This window comes from Camelus ferus, chromosome 35, assembly GCF_009834535.1.
Source record: "Camelus ferus isolate YT-003-E chromosome 35, BCGSAC_Cfer_1.0, whole genome shotgun sequence".
Taxonomy (NCBI): domain Eukaryota; kingdom Metazoa; phylum Chordata; class Mammalia; order Artiodactyla; family Camelidae; genus Camelus; species Camelus ferus.
In genome coordinates this window covers 3,312,484-3,328,810 of record NC_045730.1, presented here as the reverse complement: position 1 = coordinate 3,328,810, position 16,327 = coordinate 3,312,484, and the positions used below count along the sequence as shown (strand labels likewise).

Here is a 16,327-nt window from a genome sequence, read left to right as displayed (position 1 = left end):
AGCCAAGCTCTTCTCCGGTTCTGAGCTACAGGCCAGGGAAGTTCCAGTGTTTCTAAATTCCAGGAAAGATGCTTTCATGAAGGGAAAGTCTGTTGGACTAAGAGGTTCTGGAGATTTCCCTTGTCCCCACATGACCTCCAGAGATGCTCAGGCTAATTTATGATGGTCCTGGGAATTTCCACGGCCTCATTTAGCCTATCACCACGTAAATAGTTGTTAAGGACACAAAGCTGCCCAAAAGACAATCTGTCTGCTTCCTTTTCAAATTTCTATGTTTAGAAACCCTCTTGGCTTGTGGTTGAATTGTCAGATTCCAAAGGCATCTGAGGTCAAACCTTAATTATTTGTGCTCATGGACAATCATGAGAATTGCTCAGTGTACTTCTTACTGAGTTTTTTTTGTTTGTTTGTTTTTTGTTTTTTGGGGAAGTAAAATTACTTGTAGTAAAACACACAGATCTGAAGGGTACAATTTGATAAGTTTGGGCTGTTAACCAAAATTTCAGAAATGGAGACCTGATTAAAATATAAGAAGGCATCTGTTTGGGTTTATCAGGACTGCCCAGGAGACACAGATTTAAGAAGCCCTTGAACTGCGTCCCCATCCCCAGCAGCTACAAACTAGGGGAGGCTTATAAAGACAAAATAAGTAAGGTTCCAGTTAGTGACATGATTTGTTCGTCAAGAATTCCATGAGAGCTGGCAAGAAATGAGGGTGCTTGTTAAGTAAGGGTTGGTTGGGGTCTGAAATGGTTGCCAGTTACAGGGGGAGACCTTGAAACCATAAGATGCAGCTGCTAGCACATGTTGTGTCAGAAACAGCTGGCGGTGTCCTTAAGTTTGACACAGTTCAGGGAAAATTCCGGTTCTCAGTGGTGCAGGGCCGTGTCCAAGACCAAGTCCTGACTCCGTTTCTTTATGTCCATGAACCATGATTAGTCCATTACCATTTCAACTTGTCATCAGGGCACATATGTCCACCCACGTAACCAACGTCTCCATCACCTCCTTCCCGTCAACCCCCGCTGCTCTGTACCCTAGCTTTGTCTTCTCTTGAACTTCATGTAAACGGAATCAGTGTGTGTATTCTGCGTCCGTCTTCGTTTGTTCAACATAATGTTTGAGATTATTCAAAGCTGCTATAAATGTTTTGTTTTAGCCTTTTTGTAGACACATGCTTTCACACCCCCTAGATAAATCCTGAGGAATGGAATGGCTGGGTCGCAGGGCGGGTATATATTTAACTTCATTTAAAAAAAAAGTGAGTTTTCCAAAGTAATGGTTTTCTTTTGCACTCCTACCAGTAATGTGCATTCTAGTAGCTCTGTGTCCTCTGCAACATTTGGTGATGTCAGTCTTTGATCCATCGTAACCATTCTAAAGGACTATTTCATGGTGGTTTCCAACTTGCTTTTTCTTGATGTCTAATGATGTTTAGCGTCTTTTCAAGTGCTTACTGATAATTAAATACCTTCTTTGGTGAAGGGAACTTTCAAGTCTTTGCCCATTTAATTATTGGGTTATTTGACTTTTAGTCTTAATTTGTAGCTCTCTGTATAATGTGGACACAAGTCTTTTTGTCTGATTACGTGTCGCCAAGATTCTCTCCCAGTCTATCACTGTCACTCATTTTTTTTCCAGTTCCTTAATGTCTTAGGACGAGCAGAAGTTTTTAATTTAATATTCTTTTATGGTTAGTGCTTTTGGTGTCTTCTCTAGGAAATCTTGGCATGTCTGTAGCTTGCAAAGCTGTTTGCCTTTCTTTTAGAGGCTTAATAGTTTAACCTTGTATGTTTACATCTATAATGTATAGATCTGGTATATGGATCTTTTATGTTTAGAAATGTAATCAAATTAATTTTTGTACATGGAGTGAGGTTCTTTTTTCCCTATACATTTGTCATTTATTCCAGAAGAATTTGTGGAGATTTTTCCTTCCCTCATTGAATTGCCATGGTATGTTTCTTAAAAAAAAAAAACCCAACATGTGTGAGTCTATTTCTAGATTCTCTATTCCGTTTCATTATTCTATGTGTCTGTCCTTTTGCCCATATATACTGTCTTGGCCACTGAAGACTTACATAAAGCTTTCATATCAGCCTGGACCTGGTGCCTGTTGTGCTGGGTGGCGAGGCCCCTGATTCTCACTCTCTCCTGTTTCCTGTGGTCCTTCCTGTCCACTTATCTTATCCTACCTGTGGCTTTTCCGTAAAATCTCATCTCTTAAAGCAGGAGAACTTGTCATCAGATATACAGTGGAATCGTCGTTCTGATGAGACCAGTACCTCTTCCCCCTCAGTAGCTGAGCGCTCGGCCGTTTCTTTGAGTACTTTTAGTTGGAAACCAGTGACCTTTTTTTGGGCCAAGGGAGAGTCAGGTCTTCGTGGTATGAGGAGGAATCTGGTAAACTCAGAGGTGCGTAGGTGGGTGAGAAACACACATTTCCTACTCGCCAGACATTGAGTGAAGCACTTCACACATATTTCTCCAAAAAAAGGAAAAAGCCCTACAGAAGCATTCATTGCAGAAAGTTGGACAATCTTTATCTCCTGCAAAGTATCTCTCACAGGCACACGTCCCTCAATCAAATCTACACGGCTTTCCTCTCTTCCTTTCTTCATAGCCCTCGGTCCTTCTCTTTCTAAATTCGCTCAGCATGAAGCATATTTAGAATAAAGCCTCATTCATTTCCATTCATTTAGTTTGAAACACATTGTAGTTTGGAGGTGAACTTGGCTGAAGTTGAATTGTGAGTGATCTCTGATAGGAAGGTTTCTAAAGAAATGCGGTGACAGCCTTAGTTTCTTTCCAGGAAAAAGTCGGGTACCTGTAAGCCCCTTCTATGAAGCGAGGAAACGTGTGATTAGATTATTGCGTGGTGACTACGCCCATGCTGGGAAGCTCCTGCACTCTTAATTCGCTTTTTGTTTTGTTTTGTTGTTTTGGCAGGGGTTTGTCTTCAGGACCCACCAAATATCAGAAATGCCACGTTCAAGATCCTCAGGTACGAGGTCGGCACCACGTTAAACTGTGACTGCGAGAAAGGCTTCCGCAGAACGAGCAGCAGGCGGCCCTACATGCTCTGCACAGGGAACTCCAACCACTCTTTCTGGGAAAACAGATGTCAGTGCGACCGGATTTGTAAGTGTTTCCATTCGTAACCGAGGAGGGAGAGACAAACACTGTAGCAAACGGGGAGACACAGCTTCAACTTTTCTTCCCTCCGCCCTACAGACAAAAATCGGCCAGCCCCATCAACGTGACAACTAATCTTAGTGGTTCTTGGAATAGTCATCCACTGAGCAAATATGTCATGAGAGCCTCCTAGTTCCAAGGACTGTTCTAGGCACAGGGGATATGACAGACCCGGCCCCCAGGGAACTTACACTTTAGGGGGAGGGAGGGACAGACACGGTGCTAATAGTTACTAAACAATTAAAAATAATTCTAGTTCACAGTGATGTGACTACAGCTAAGGGTACTGAACTGTACACTTAAAAATGGTCAATATGGTGAAGTTTATGTTATGAGTCTTTTATCACAATATTTTAATTGAAGTATAGTTGATTTACAATGTTGTGTTAGTTTCAGGTGTATAGCAAAGTGATTCAGCTTTTTATATATATATACACATATATACACACACATTCTTTTTTAGATTTTTTTCCATTATAGGTCATTACAAGATATTTAATAGTAAATTCTTGTTGTCTATCTGTTTTATGTATAGTGGGGTGTATCTGTTAACCCCAAACTCCTGATTTGTCCCTCCCCTCCTTTCCCCTTTGGTATCCGTAAGTTTGTTCTCTCTGTCTATGAGTCTGTTTGTTTTGTAAATAAGTTCATTTGTGTCGTTTTTTTTTTTTAGATTCCACATATGAGTGGTATCATACGGTATTTTTCTTTCTCTTTCTGGCTTACTTCACTTAGTACGACAATCTCCAGGTCCATCCATGTTGCTGCAAATGGCATTATTTTATTCTTTTTTATGGCTGGGTAGTATTCCACTGTACAAATATACCACAGCTTCTTTATCCAGTCATTTGTCCATGGACATTTAGGTTGTTTCCATGTCTTGGCTGTTGTAAACAGTGCTGCTGTGAACATTGGGGTGCAGGTATCTTTTTGACAAAATCTTTACAACAAAGAGGCGTGTTACAGGACAGGTTTTTTTGTCATTGCTTTGGGATGGCTTCTCTCTAACTTTTAAATGAACTGCTTTGGGGACACAGAGGGGTGGGTGGGTGGCCTGTGGAGTTATCACCCTCGTCATAGTCACACTCACTCCCAAGCCCAGTGTTGATGGGTCAGTGGCCAAAAAGGAGTCCTTTTAGGGGAGACACACACAAAAAGAATTCCACCAGAAAAATCTCTGTTCTTTCAGAAATATGTATAGGCCATTGTCATTATGTACACAAATCCTGACTGACAGGCCAGTGCTGGGCTGGCCATGCACGTGCCCCACTGAGACACCCCCCCCCCGGGTTCATCTTCATAACCCCAGCCCCCCGTGTGGCCAGGCACATCACAGGTGCTGGAAAGGCACCCTTTCTGAGTGACTGAACGCAGGGAGAGCAGTTTCTCTTCGACGCATTTGTGACGTTATCTCCCTCCTTCCATCCATACTCTCCAGCCTCCCCAGTAAAACAAGTCACCCCCAGACCCGAAGAACAGAAGGAACAAACACCTACCAAAACGCAAGGCCAAATGCAGCCCACAGACCAGGTTAAGCTGCCAGGTAAGAGGTGACTCTGGACGAGCCAACCATCCCCTTGCAGGCATAGGATGCGTTCCCCAAAGGAGGAGAGTCTGTCCCACTGTCCCCTTTTCTAAGGACACTGTGTGCAGTGTTTGCAGGCTGTTTGCCCAGCATTTCAAGCCTCTTACAGCAGCCAACCTGGGCTCTGGGCTTCCTCCAGATTTGGGAGCTGGCCAGATAGAATTCAACTCACTTCACTTCAAAAAGTGCATCTGGGGATTCGCTGTGCCAGGCACTGCGGCCAGAAGATGCAAACCCAGTAGACAGTGGTCCCTGCCCTCGAGGAAATGCTCTGTTTTCCCTTTAAGTACCAGACAGTGTCCTCCAAGCAAAGCAATTTACTTCCAGATGTTTCTTACAGGACAGGGCTGAAAAGTGTGCGATGCCACACCGGTGAGTCTCGAAGCTGCGGGCACACCTCTCCCCGCCGATGGGCAGCGGGCAAGCAAGTGCCCTGTTACCCAGTGGCTGCCCCAATGTTCCAAAATTAATGATGTCGAAGTCAAGACATAACATCAGGGAGAAAGAGAGGCCATTAGGAAGAGCTGAGCTTTGCGGGGACCAGCTGACCTTACAAAGACCCTGTGGTCTGACGCTCATTTTATAACCTTAGAAAGCACTTCACCACATTATACATGCCTGCATTCAAACCTCAAAGCCCAGTGAGTCGGGGAGCAGGAAATATTACTTCAATTCACTGAAGAAACTGAAGCACAGAGACATTTAAAGACTTGGCTAAACTCATGTAAGAGGACTGAAAGCAGGCTTCGGGCCTCCCAAATTCCAGTAGGGATATTGCTGATTATTTAAACTAGTTTGAATTTACCTTCAGCCTCTACAAATTAAAAAACAAAAAGACACAATGACTATTTCAGGGGCTGTGGGCAGCATGAAGTTTCCAGCCCTTTCCACTCCAACTTTGCGCTGGAACGAGGTTTCAGGACACGTCTAGGGGCTTCTTTGTCTCTGCTTCCCCCACATTTCCCTCCACAATTACTGAAAGTTTTCTCAAGAGGTCAGCGTGTGTCGTCCTTACTCAAGAGATAACCAGCTCACTCTGGCTAAAGGATGCTTCACAGACTGTCTTAATTTGGAGGTTTTCTCTTGGAAGCAGCAAACCCAATTCAGATGGGTTTGGATGGCTATGAATTTTGCCGGCTGTCAGGCAGTCTGAGTCTGAGACTAATGCACAGGTTCGGTGGTGATTTGCAAGGCACTGCGGTAGAGCAGACTGCTGGGGCCGGGACCCTCGGTTCCTACTGCAGAGGGGTTATAGGGGTTACAGGTTATAGGGCTCCTGCTGTTAGAAGGTATGTTGGGTGCTGGAGGTTGTGGAAGGTCAGAGCATACACGCAGCCTCCCGTGTCTGGGGTTGGAGGAGATACGTGTTTCCACATGTCTAGATTGGGGGGCGGGGAGAGCATGGACTCTGAGATTAAATTAGAACAGGACACAATCTCTGGGGTTAAAGGTCACCCAGGCTTGGTTTTAGTTGTGTGAGTGGAAAGTTACTGAGCATGGGGAATTTTCAGAGGCCTTAAAAGGGCTCACATGGGGCGGCTTCAGGCATGGCTTGATCAGAGATCAGGCTCCATTTGTCCAAGACGACCTTGGTGCTCCCCTCCTCCTGGCTTTGGATTTGTCCCCAGTCCTTCCCCATGGTCCCAAGATGACCACTAGCTGCAGTTCGAGGGTGTGCTTCCTCACTTAGCACTGGGGACCCAGGTGGTCTCCACAAGTTGGCTTAAGCCCGCCCTCAGCCCTCAGCTGAGATGACTCTTTCCACATCCGTCCATTTAGCAAATCCCTCGCCACTGGCAGAAGTAACTGCTCATTCCTCTGTGTTCACAGAGCAAGCTGTTTCTCAGCTGTCACCCTCCCCACGTTCTGCCTGCACACGCTGCCCCGCCCAATCCACTGTCTGCTCCTTGTGGGGGACTGGGTCTTTGTGCCTTTCCACAGAGTGCCTGACATGAAGATGTTACCAATACTCATTGGTTGGTAGGAAGGAAGGAAGGAAAGGAGGGAGGGAGGGGGGAAGGACAAAGAACCAAGGTCCAGTCTCTAGAAAGAGGCACCTTGGATTCACTCTCAGCACCTCCCCAACTTGCCTTTGGAACTTCCTTTCCTTCTTCCAGGTCACTGCGAGGAGCCTCCACCCTGGGAACATGGATCTTTGAAGAGAATTTATCATTTTGTGGTGGGGCAGACGGTTCACTACCAGTGCGCCCAGGGATTCAGGGACCCGCGGAGAGGCCTTGCCAAGAGCATCTGTGAGATGATCAGAGGGAAGATGAGGTGGACACAGCCGCAGCTCAAGTGCAGAAGTGAAACAGAGAACAGTCAGTTCCCAGGTTCGGGGCTGCTCCCGTGCCCCCCCCCCCCCCCCCCCCCGCCGCCGCTTCCCTCCGGCAGACCAGGCTGGAATTCCTGAACAACCGGCCACGTGATCTTGGGCAAGGCTCTTCACCTCCTGGGGCCGCTGTTTTTCTCACTCTAGAAAATAGACTAGATAAACTGCAAGATTTCCATCACCTGAGGTACCCCGGACTCTGAACAGGGAAAAGTAGCAGGAGATGGAAGAGGAAGAAAGGGCTTCCGAGGACCCCGGGTGCCCCCTCCCCAGCAGTAATGCTGCCCCCTTTTCTAGCTGGTCCTGAGACGCCCCTTCTTCCTCTAAACTCCCAAGGCTTCCTTGCCTTCAAAAAGGAAAGCCCAGCGCGCCGCGCACCCCCTTCTAACCTCCTGGCACCAACTTGAGCGCAGTATTTGCGCAGCCACCAGCACGCCCCTGCCTCCGGTGCAAGTCCCACCTGAGCTTGGACGCAGTGCAAATGTGCAGACAAAGGACTTCCCACCAGCAACACACTCATTCACACACACAGACAAGCCGCCTAACTTGAGGTCTTCTGCTACTTTCATTCTGAAGCCGTGTTACCATTTCTCCGGGCAAGTCCCTTACACGTGACACTGTCAGCGGAGTCTTCTCTCACCCCGGGTCCCCGGACCCCGTGCCTCCTTCTTGGATCCTCTGGGGAGGCTGTGTTTCTTTCCCGCCCTCAGTGAGCCACGTGGCCTGCTGGCCGTGCCCACCAACAACGGGGAACCTTTCACAGAGAAAAGCTATCCTTTTGTGCATCTCTGCTTTGTTTGACAGTTCAGTGGTATTTGTATTCTGACGACCTGTTTCCAAACTGCAGAAGGAAACCAGGGTTGAGTAGGAAGTCAGGATGAAAGCTGCTCAGAGTTCCGTGGAAAGCCGGGGTCGGGGTCACAGGTCCCTCTCTCCTGCTCTCCTGGGGCCACTGACCCACCTCCCTGGGGCCCTGATGGAGAGCTGTGTGTGTGGCACCCCCAGATAATGTGCCCAGAACCAAGCGTCACACCTCAGCTAGTGCGTCTCGGGTCAGCTGAGGTGGGGGGGAGGGGTGGGTGTGAGCTCCCCACCCCCCACCACCTTCAGTTCCACAAGCATCCTTACTCTCTCCCCCAGGTGATGAAGATCCTCCGCTCAGCACCGAGGCCCCTCCTGGGAGCGAAACTTCCCGTCCCTTAACAACCCAGAGGACAGGTACTGCAGGTTCCACTAGGGTTTCTTTGAAGGTGAAGCTTGGCCATTAAATCATCATGTGGGGAAGGGAAGAAGTCCACCCAGAGCAGAACAGTTCCCCCCAGCAGAGGGGTCAGAGTTGCCAGCAGGTGCCAGAGATGGTCACACATCCGCATCCGACCTCCCAGGCCTCCCATGCGGCAGGTGTCAGCGGAGAAACAAGACGGGATGGGAGGGCTCCTCAAGGCGGAAGAATGAAGAGCTTGCCCAGCACTCCCCCAGTCTCTCCATCCGCCTCCAAGGGTCTAGCCTCCCGGGAAGCCAGGGCCTCCCCAGCCCCGAGCAGTCCCATAACTAGAATAAACTAGCGTCTTCCCCTCCGTCTTTTGCACAGATTTTGAAGAACACACAGACATGGCTGCCACCATGACGTCGTTCATACTTACAACTGAGTATCAGATCGCAGGTGGGTAGTGAGCAAACGTGCCCCAGATAGAGACCATGGGACTAGTACTTGGTGGGTTGGTGAGCTGGTTGCTTAATTAGTTTAAACTAATTTTTTACACTATATAAGACCAGTCCAGATAGTAACATAACTTGGAATCACAGGACTCGGTTGTAGGTAGTTGTATGGTCTCAAACCATCCTCCTGACCAGATGCTAAAGGACAAAATAGCCAGCGCCTGGCTGTGAGGGGTGAGGCCAGGCTGGAGGGACGTGGTAGAACCAGGGAGAGAGAGAAAACACAGAAACAGAGTAGAATGCCGGTCACCAGGGACCTGGTGGGGGAGGGGGGCTGGCAAATGAGATGTTGGTCAGAAGACACACACTTCCAGTCAGAAGATGAGTAAGTTCTGGGTCGAATGTTCAGCGTGGTGACTAGTTAACCATGCTGCCCCGTAGACTGGAAAGTTGCTAAGAGAAGGAATGGTAAAAGAAATGGTAATTTTGTGACCTGATGGAGGTTTTAGCTAACTCTGTGGTGCCCTCACTTTGCAACTTACAAGTATTTCAAAGCAACTCTAACATGCTAAGCGGAGACAATGTTACACGTCAATTCTCTCTCAGTGAAGCGGGGAGAGGAGAAAAACAGGCTTTGAGGCACATCTAAGATAGACAGACAGACAGACAGACGTGATGGATGTTTAGACAGACAGACAGACAGACAGACAACTCGACAGTTCCAGGACCACAGGAAAGTAGCATCTGAGAAATACGAACACTTTCGGAAGGCGCTATAACGTGTGTACCGTTTCTCTTTATATTTCAACATTTCTTGCACCCATCGCCAGCCTCACTCAAGGCCTCTCCAACTGAGGCCGGGCCTCTGAACCTTTTTAAAGAAAGTGCCTGTCAGCTCGCTCCCTCCAGAAAGAGCGGAGCCCCCTGAAGAAAGGCTTGTGCCCTTTCAGTCCCCAGACCCCAGTTCTGGGGGCGCCTCCACAGAAACCCTGCGGGGGCGGGAGCTGCATTCTGAAAAGGGGCGGCAGATGGACGGAAGGACCCCGCAGCGCTCACCGGCCCGGGAGCCCTTTGCCGAGGGTGGGGGGGACGGACTCACGGGGGACTGGCTTTCTCAGCCCTGGGCTCGGGGTCTGCGCTGAACCGCCTCTCTGTCGACAGTGGCCGGCTGCGTTCTCCTGCTCATCAGCATCCTCCTCCTGAGCGGCCTCACCTGGCAGCGGAGATGGTGAGTCCCGCGTGATCCCGGAGGCCCCGCCCTGGGACGCACCTGGGCAGGGCTCCCCTCCCCCCACCCCTCCCCCACCCCTCCCCCTCCTCCGCCAACTGCCTGCGTTTGGGGAGAAGCAGAGGGCAAACAGCCAGGCTCGAATTCCCAGAGTCAACCCAGAGACTTAAAGCCGCGGGGAAAGGGGAAAGCCAAGGAAACGACCATCCATTGAGCACCTACTGTATGCCAGGCTGGGGGCTGACCTTCCGAATAGTGTAGCGACCTGTCTTCTCAGAAGCCTTTGGAACAGCCACCGCTTAGGCAGGTTAAGCCAAGCAAACAGGGTGGCAGAATCCACGACTTCCGTCCCCCACGCGTGCCCCCCAGACGCGCACACCTGCGCCCCCTGCACCAGGAACCTGACCCGCGTGGCCCCTGCGTGACCTCGTTTACGGGAACTCGGATTCTCAGCCCAGGCTGAGAGCCACCGGAGAGAGCATAAAAACACCAATGCTTGAGCGGGACCCCGACAACGGTGCTTTTTTTTTTTTTAATTGAGATAAAATTCATCATTTTAACCATTTTAAAGTGCATAATTCAGTGGTTTTTAGCAATGTTGCGTGTGCACCACCACTACCTAATTCCAGAACCTTTCCATCACCCCAGAAAGAAGCCCACACTTCCCAATTCCCCAGGTCCCTTCCCTGACCGCCCGTGATTTACCCCCCACCTCCACGGGCTTGCCTGGTCCGGACAGTTTGCGTGACTAGAGTCATACACCCTCTGACCTTCTGTGCCTGGGACTTTTTTACAAGTTAGTGTTTTTGTGGTCATGTTGGGGAAATCATGTGTAGCATTAACGGGACCAATGAGAACAAAACAAAATGTTACAAATGTGATATTTGTGATTTGGGATAAAATTTCCAGTGTCTTCATGACACATGGATTCAAAGGGTACAGGAATGAAAGTGATGTACTCGGGGAAACTTAGACAAGTCAAAAAGTGGCCCTGTGATGACAAACACAATGATATTTAAGATGCAAGAAAAGAGATTGTTTAAAATATACTAATTCGCAGTCAAAAAAAAAGTACTTCTTAAAAAGCTCCTCCAACGCATCTAGTACGCACACATCAGTTTAGGTAGCCCCACTGATGCAGAAAAACGTGGTACAGCTCAGTTGTGACAGCAACCTGCATCCCGCCCGGCGACTAAGCAGCACTGGGAGAGCTGGAGAACTCAGGTTGATTACGCCAAGGGGCCCAGCAGAGTTAACACTCTAAACTCCGGACCCCGTCTGTAGGTTTACACAGGCTTTTATAGGCTGCCAGTTTACACTTTGCAACATCATATGCAAATAAGGCATAACAAAAGTTGACTAATTAGGAACAAGCTTTGTAGAAATGGACCAATCAGGAGGGAGAGAAATAACCAATCAGGAGTGAGCTCAGGGAACCAATAGAATTTTAGGGGTAAGTTCCACTTTCCTAGGAGTAAGCCGTTTCAGCGGCAAAAAGCGAGATAGAGCCTCTGGGCTAGGGAACCAGGTGGTGCTGGAGGAGAGCAGTGGCCCTGCCTGGGGGTCCTGCCAGTCTTTTTTATGGGGCTTCCCACCTCACCACGAAAGGCGGGTGGTTCTGAAAGTTGAGTGCATCAGCCTCTCCCAGTGGGCCGGCCCAGAGTCTCTGACCCAGCGGGCTCAGGGAGGGGCCTGAGAAAGCACTTTCTAACAGATCCCCAGGTGATGCTGGCGCACGTTTCCAGGGACCAATTTGGAGGACCCTGCACTGACTGTGACGAATCAATAGAGTGAAATCATCACTCTCACACACACACACACACACACACACACACACACACACACACACACACACGGCCAGTCTCTCCCTCCGTTTAGACGAGGACTGTAAGGACCTACTATGTGACTCTCCCCACTACCCAGGGAATCCCCTAACCCCCCCCCCCCCAGTGCACTCTGCCAACCCTGGCATAAACCCCCAGGAAGACCTTGAGAAGACACAGATTCACCCCCCAAAATCCCAAAGCTCTTTGACCCTCAATCTTGCCTACCCAGAGAGAAACCATCAGAGTCCTTCCATTCTTTTTTTTTTTTTTAAGAAGCAGAACTTCATTCATTTATGTATTGAGGAGGGGAGGTAATTAGGTTTATTTATTTGTTTTTTAGGTGACGGTACTAGGGATTGAACTCAGGACCTTGTGCATGCTAAGCATGCACTCTACCACTGAGCTGTACCCTCCCTCCTCCTTCCATTCTTATGCTGATTGTCAGGCCCACAATAGACTCTTGGTTTTATGTGAATTTAAAAGCACAGATTATTGCCATGCAAAATATAAGCCCTCTAGGTTATGAGAGTAGGAACTGTTCACATCCCTGGCAGCCTACCACACTCTCTGCGCGCTGCTGACTCGTGGGATGCATTTCAGGATTACGTGAGGTGATGCGGTAAAGTGCCCAAGGCTGTCAGGACTCAATACTTAGTTCCTCTCCTTGCTTCACTGACAGGACTTGATACCTGTCAAAAATCTTTCTATTTGTGAGCTTAAAGACCCAAAGCCTTCAGACACAGAGGGGATGAAGCTATCTGGGAGAGGTAAAGGTTTGGAGTTAATGTTGTCAAACAAAGAACTCCTGAAACCGTGAGTTCCCACAAGATCTCCCAGAACTGCAATCTCCAGGAGACACAAACGGACACTCAGATTGACCCCTCTATGGGAAGAGCTGGTCCAAAATCCTTCCTAGCATCGAATTTCATCTGAGGCTGCCCTCTTGTGGCCCAACAGAAGTCCTACATGTTAGGGTTTCATTATGAGCAATTACCGGGAGCCCGCAAAGGGCCAGAGCTGGCAGGCTTACACCGGCTCCTGAGAGCCGAAAGTTAGATCTTCTGAAATTCTGCAAACTGTTCTTAAGCATAGCCACTATTAAAAATTAAAGTACATAAACTTGAAGTTAAATAAGTTATATTAAAACAAAGTTTTCAAAATTTCAAAATTTTCAGTCTTCAAAATTCATCACTTTCTAATTATTTCACTACATTTTGCTGCTTTCTGTGATCTCAGCATGATTTGCATCCATGTATCCCTATCGAGGAAGTACTCGATGTGTGCTGGTTTCATCCTGCACATCTCTCCCCAGTTCTGTGTTCAGGGATTGGCAGCCTGAAACTGGGCGTAACGGGAAACCATGGAGACGGGCAAACTTCAGAGAGGGTTGTTAAGCATTTCAGAGCACAGCAGTTCTTGGGGCTCCCATGGGCGCCCTGCACAAGGCAGGAGGTAACCAGATGTTCCCGCAGGCTAAGTAAGGGCTGGGCAAAGTCTAGGACGTGGGGCGACTCTGGGCTTTAGAGTGTTGACGGTGGGGCTGTAGTCACTGCGCACGAGGATGAAACGGGAAGTGAGGATGGAGTAGTGTGCCCTGAGGGGAGTCACCCCAAGGCAGAGCCTGTCCTCTAGTCCCTTCCCTGAGACCACGGCCTCCACACCCATAACCGTCCAGCTCCCAGGCTCTTCCTCAGCGCCGTCACTGCACTGTGATTGAATTAACATGCTGTGAGAGCCACGGGGCTGCTGTTCTTGGCTTCTGGAGGGATGGCGAGGCCTTGAGGCCAGCGTGTGGGAAGGTCATCATATCCTGGGACTTTAAAGTTAGCAGATCAGGGATGCTGTGTTGTACACCAGAAAGTGACACATTGTAACTGACAGTATTTCAACTAAAAAAATTAAGTTAGCAGGTGAATCAATGGGGGCTTATGTTGAATGTTCTACCCTGTCCGTGTAGGGTGGGGACCACGTTTTCCTCGGGGCCACATTACTCTTGTGATTATGACTGGATTGCATCACTACAGGAAGAAGAGTAGAGGAACCATCTAGAAAACGAAGAGTGCTGAGAAGCCAAGAACAGCCCACCGAAGCCATGGACCACAACCCAAATCGAAGATGCTGAACACTCATCCAAGAGGCACCTCCTGCGGTGCCGGGAGTTTCGGAAAGCCCTGAAGCCACATCACAGAACACCAGGCACCTGAAGCCCCATCGGCGCCAGCTCTGTAGCATCAGCGAGTGAGCCTGACCTGTGTCCAGGCAGCAAGTCCCAGGCTGCTGGAGGAACGGGCAAGAACCCTTGAAGTCTTGGTCTTATTTCATGTATACGTGTTAATTCAAGCACAGCCAGCGTGGAAGTCCCTCCACACCACACACAGTATAAAGAAAAGTCACTTCATGCTAAGGTTTTCCCACCTTCCCTGTTTAGAAATCCCAAGGAGAGCCCTCGCACTAATGTAAATAGATAGGCACAGGCTCTGCCCCGCGTCACTGGACCGCGTCCCTCGATCTTTGTGGATCCTTTCCCCGCCTCCGGGTAACTAGCTCGTCCTCCTGGTCACACCCTTTCAGGAATGCCCTCTAAGAACTCGGACTGGGAACTAGGGAACCTTTTGTCCTTAGCTCAGGCCTCTAAACTAGCTGCCTTGCACTGAACCTTCAATGTGGAGTTTCTGCAGAACAGAGGCCGTGGTGGGATCATCTCTGGGTGACACCCACCGAGCGCAGCCAAGGCCTTGGGACTGCAGACTTCAGCATTTGAAAGGATTTCACAGGCGTTAATGTTGGGAGAAGGATAAATGATGGGTGATTCCTGTCGGAGAGCTTTGGCTGAACATGACCGGGGGCCTCTTTAAGAACTAGTTTCTTGGGGATGGCTATAAATGTTACTCTGCCTCTAACCTGCAAGAATTTGACGTTTACAGACAGACACAAACGTGCACATTGCCAAAGAAGTGCTGTAAAAACACTGATGAGGGAGCAATACATTCAGTGTTTTAAGAAAGGAGAGAAAGAAGGAAGTAAGGAAAGCCACAGAGATTATCCTGACAGAAGGTAATTATGGAAGAGGTCACACCAGTGGTCCTCACACCATTAGCCAAACGTTGAACAAATCAAAGTCACCTGAGGCCTTGATAAAATGCAGACGGCGCGGCCCATCTCCAGGTTCTGAGTCAACAGGTCTGGGGTGGTGCCCGAGAATTCACCTGCTGCTGGTGATAGCTGGTCCTGGGACCACACTTTGAGAACCGCTGGGTTTATACCTCCCCAGGCCCACCCGCCCTCCTCTCCTACTGGAAAACTCAGCGTCAGGTGCTGAGATGTCAGTGAAGGTTCTTGTTCAGACTCTTGTGTAAGATCTTAGTTCTCCAATCAGTTGACTCAGATGTCCTGGTTGAATAAAATCACCTGATAATGAGATTAAGGAAAATTTTTAACTAGCAGCCAGTTTTCATTTCTGAAAGGGCAGGAAAGCGTAACTTAAAAAAAAAAAAGGGCAAATGTCAGCAGGTCCATATTCCAGATTAAAGAACTCTTTTCTGTCCTTTCTGTGACCTTGAACCAAGTACAATCAGATTCCACTGCCAGCATTCCCCCGAGTATATATGTTTTCTGGGCAAACTAACATTGAGAGAAATCTCAGATTAGAAAAAAAAATTTAATCTTATCTATCTTACTTGAGTAAAGCTGAATTATCATTACTCATTTTGGGGAAGGGGGTGGTCTATGGGAGCCAAATTTTTTTCATAATACAGTTGAGCCTTGGAAAACACAGGTTTGAACTGCGAGGGTTCACCTATATATGGATTTTTTTTTCAATAGTCAATCCTCTAGTACTACACGATCCATGGTTGGTTGAATCCACAGAGGCAGAACTGCAGATACAGAGGAACCATCGATACGTAGACACTGGGGATACAGAGGGCCGATTATAACTTACACGTGGACTTTTTACTGCAGGGAGGGGTGGTGCCCTAACCCCCCATTGTAATCACAATGCTATTTACTTTTTTTCATGATCCTTCTCTTACCAGTGTACGGGGTGGGGAGCGGTGCCAGAAGCTACATATGTGATGCTGTCATCACTCTGGTGTTAACATATAATGAGTTTGTTACTGTTGTTTATAAAATAATTAATACATATTTTTTAATTGCTTGGTTTTAATGTCTAAGGATGGCAAATATCACTAAATGTAAGTACATAAACAAAAGGTTTTGGAGCGTCTCAATACTTTTTAATAATATAAAGAGGTCTTGAAGTTAAGCCAGAAAGAGAAAGAAAAATACCATAGGATTATATCTGGAATCTAGGGGAAAAAAAGATTCAAATGAGCTTGTTTACAAAATAGAAACAAACAGACTCACAGACATAGAGAACAAACATGGTTACCGGCGGGGAAGGAGGTGGGAAGGGATAAATTGGGGGTTTGAGATTTGCAGCTACTAACTACTGTATATAACATAGATATACAGTTCCCTCTGTACAGCACAGGGAGCTATAC

At 48.1% G+C, this 16,327-nt stretch overlaps 1 protein-coding gene across 4 annotated transcripts in view; it reads left to right on the top strand.

Annotated features, from left to right (window-relative positions):
• IL2RA (interleukin 2 receptor subunit alpha) overlaps window positions 1–16,019 on the top strand; it is a 39,759-nt gene extending 23,740 nt beyond the window's left edge. Inside the window, exons 2-9 of one of the 4 annotated variants that reach the window (XR_004317512.1) lie at window positions 2,950–3,141; window positions 4,634–4,738; window positions 6,898–7,113; window positions 8,253–8,330; window positions 8,704–8,775; window positions 9,933–9,999; window positions 10,369–10,516; window positions 13,850–16,019. Coding sequence is in view for 2 of the 4 variants with exons in the window: in XM_032473962.1 (XP_032329853.1) it covers window positions 2,950–3,141; window positions 4,634–4,738; window positions 6,898–7,113; window positions 8,253–8,330; window positions 8,704–8,775; window positions 9,933–9,999; window positions 13,850–13,874 (755 nt within the window). In the remaining 2 variants the exon portion in view is untranslated. Of the gene's footprint in view, window positions 1–2,949; window positions 3,142–4,633; window positions 4,739–6,897; window positions 7,114–8,252; window positions 8,331–8,703; window positions 8,776–9,932; window positions 10,517–13,849 lie in introns of all 4 variants that reach the window. The other 3 variants (XR_004317511.1, XM_032473962.1, XM_032473963.1) reach the window with 3 other exon arrangements.
• The last annotated feature ends 308 nt before the right edge of the window (window positions 16,020–16,327 follow it).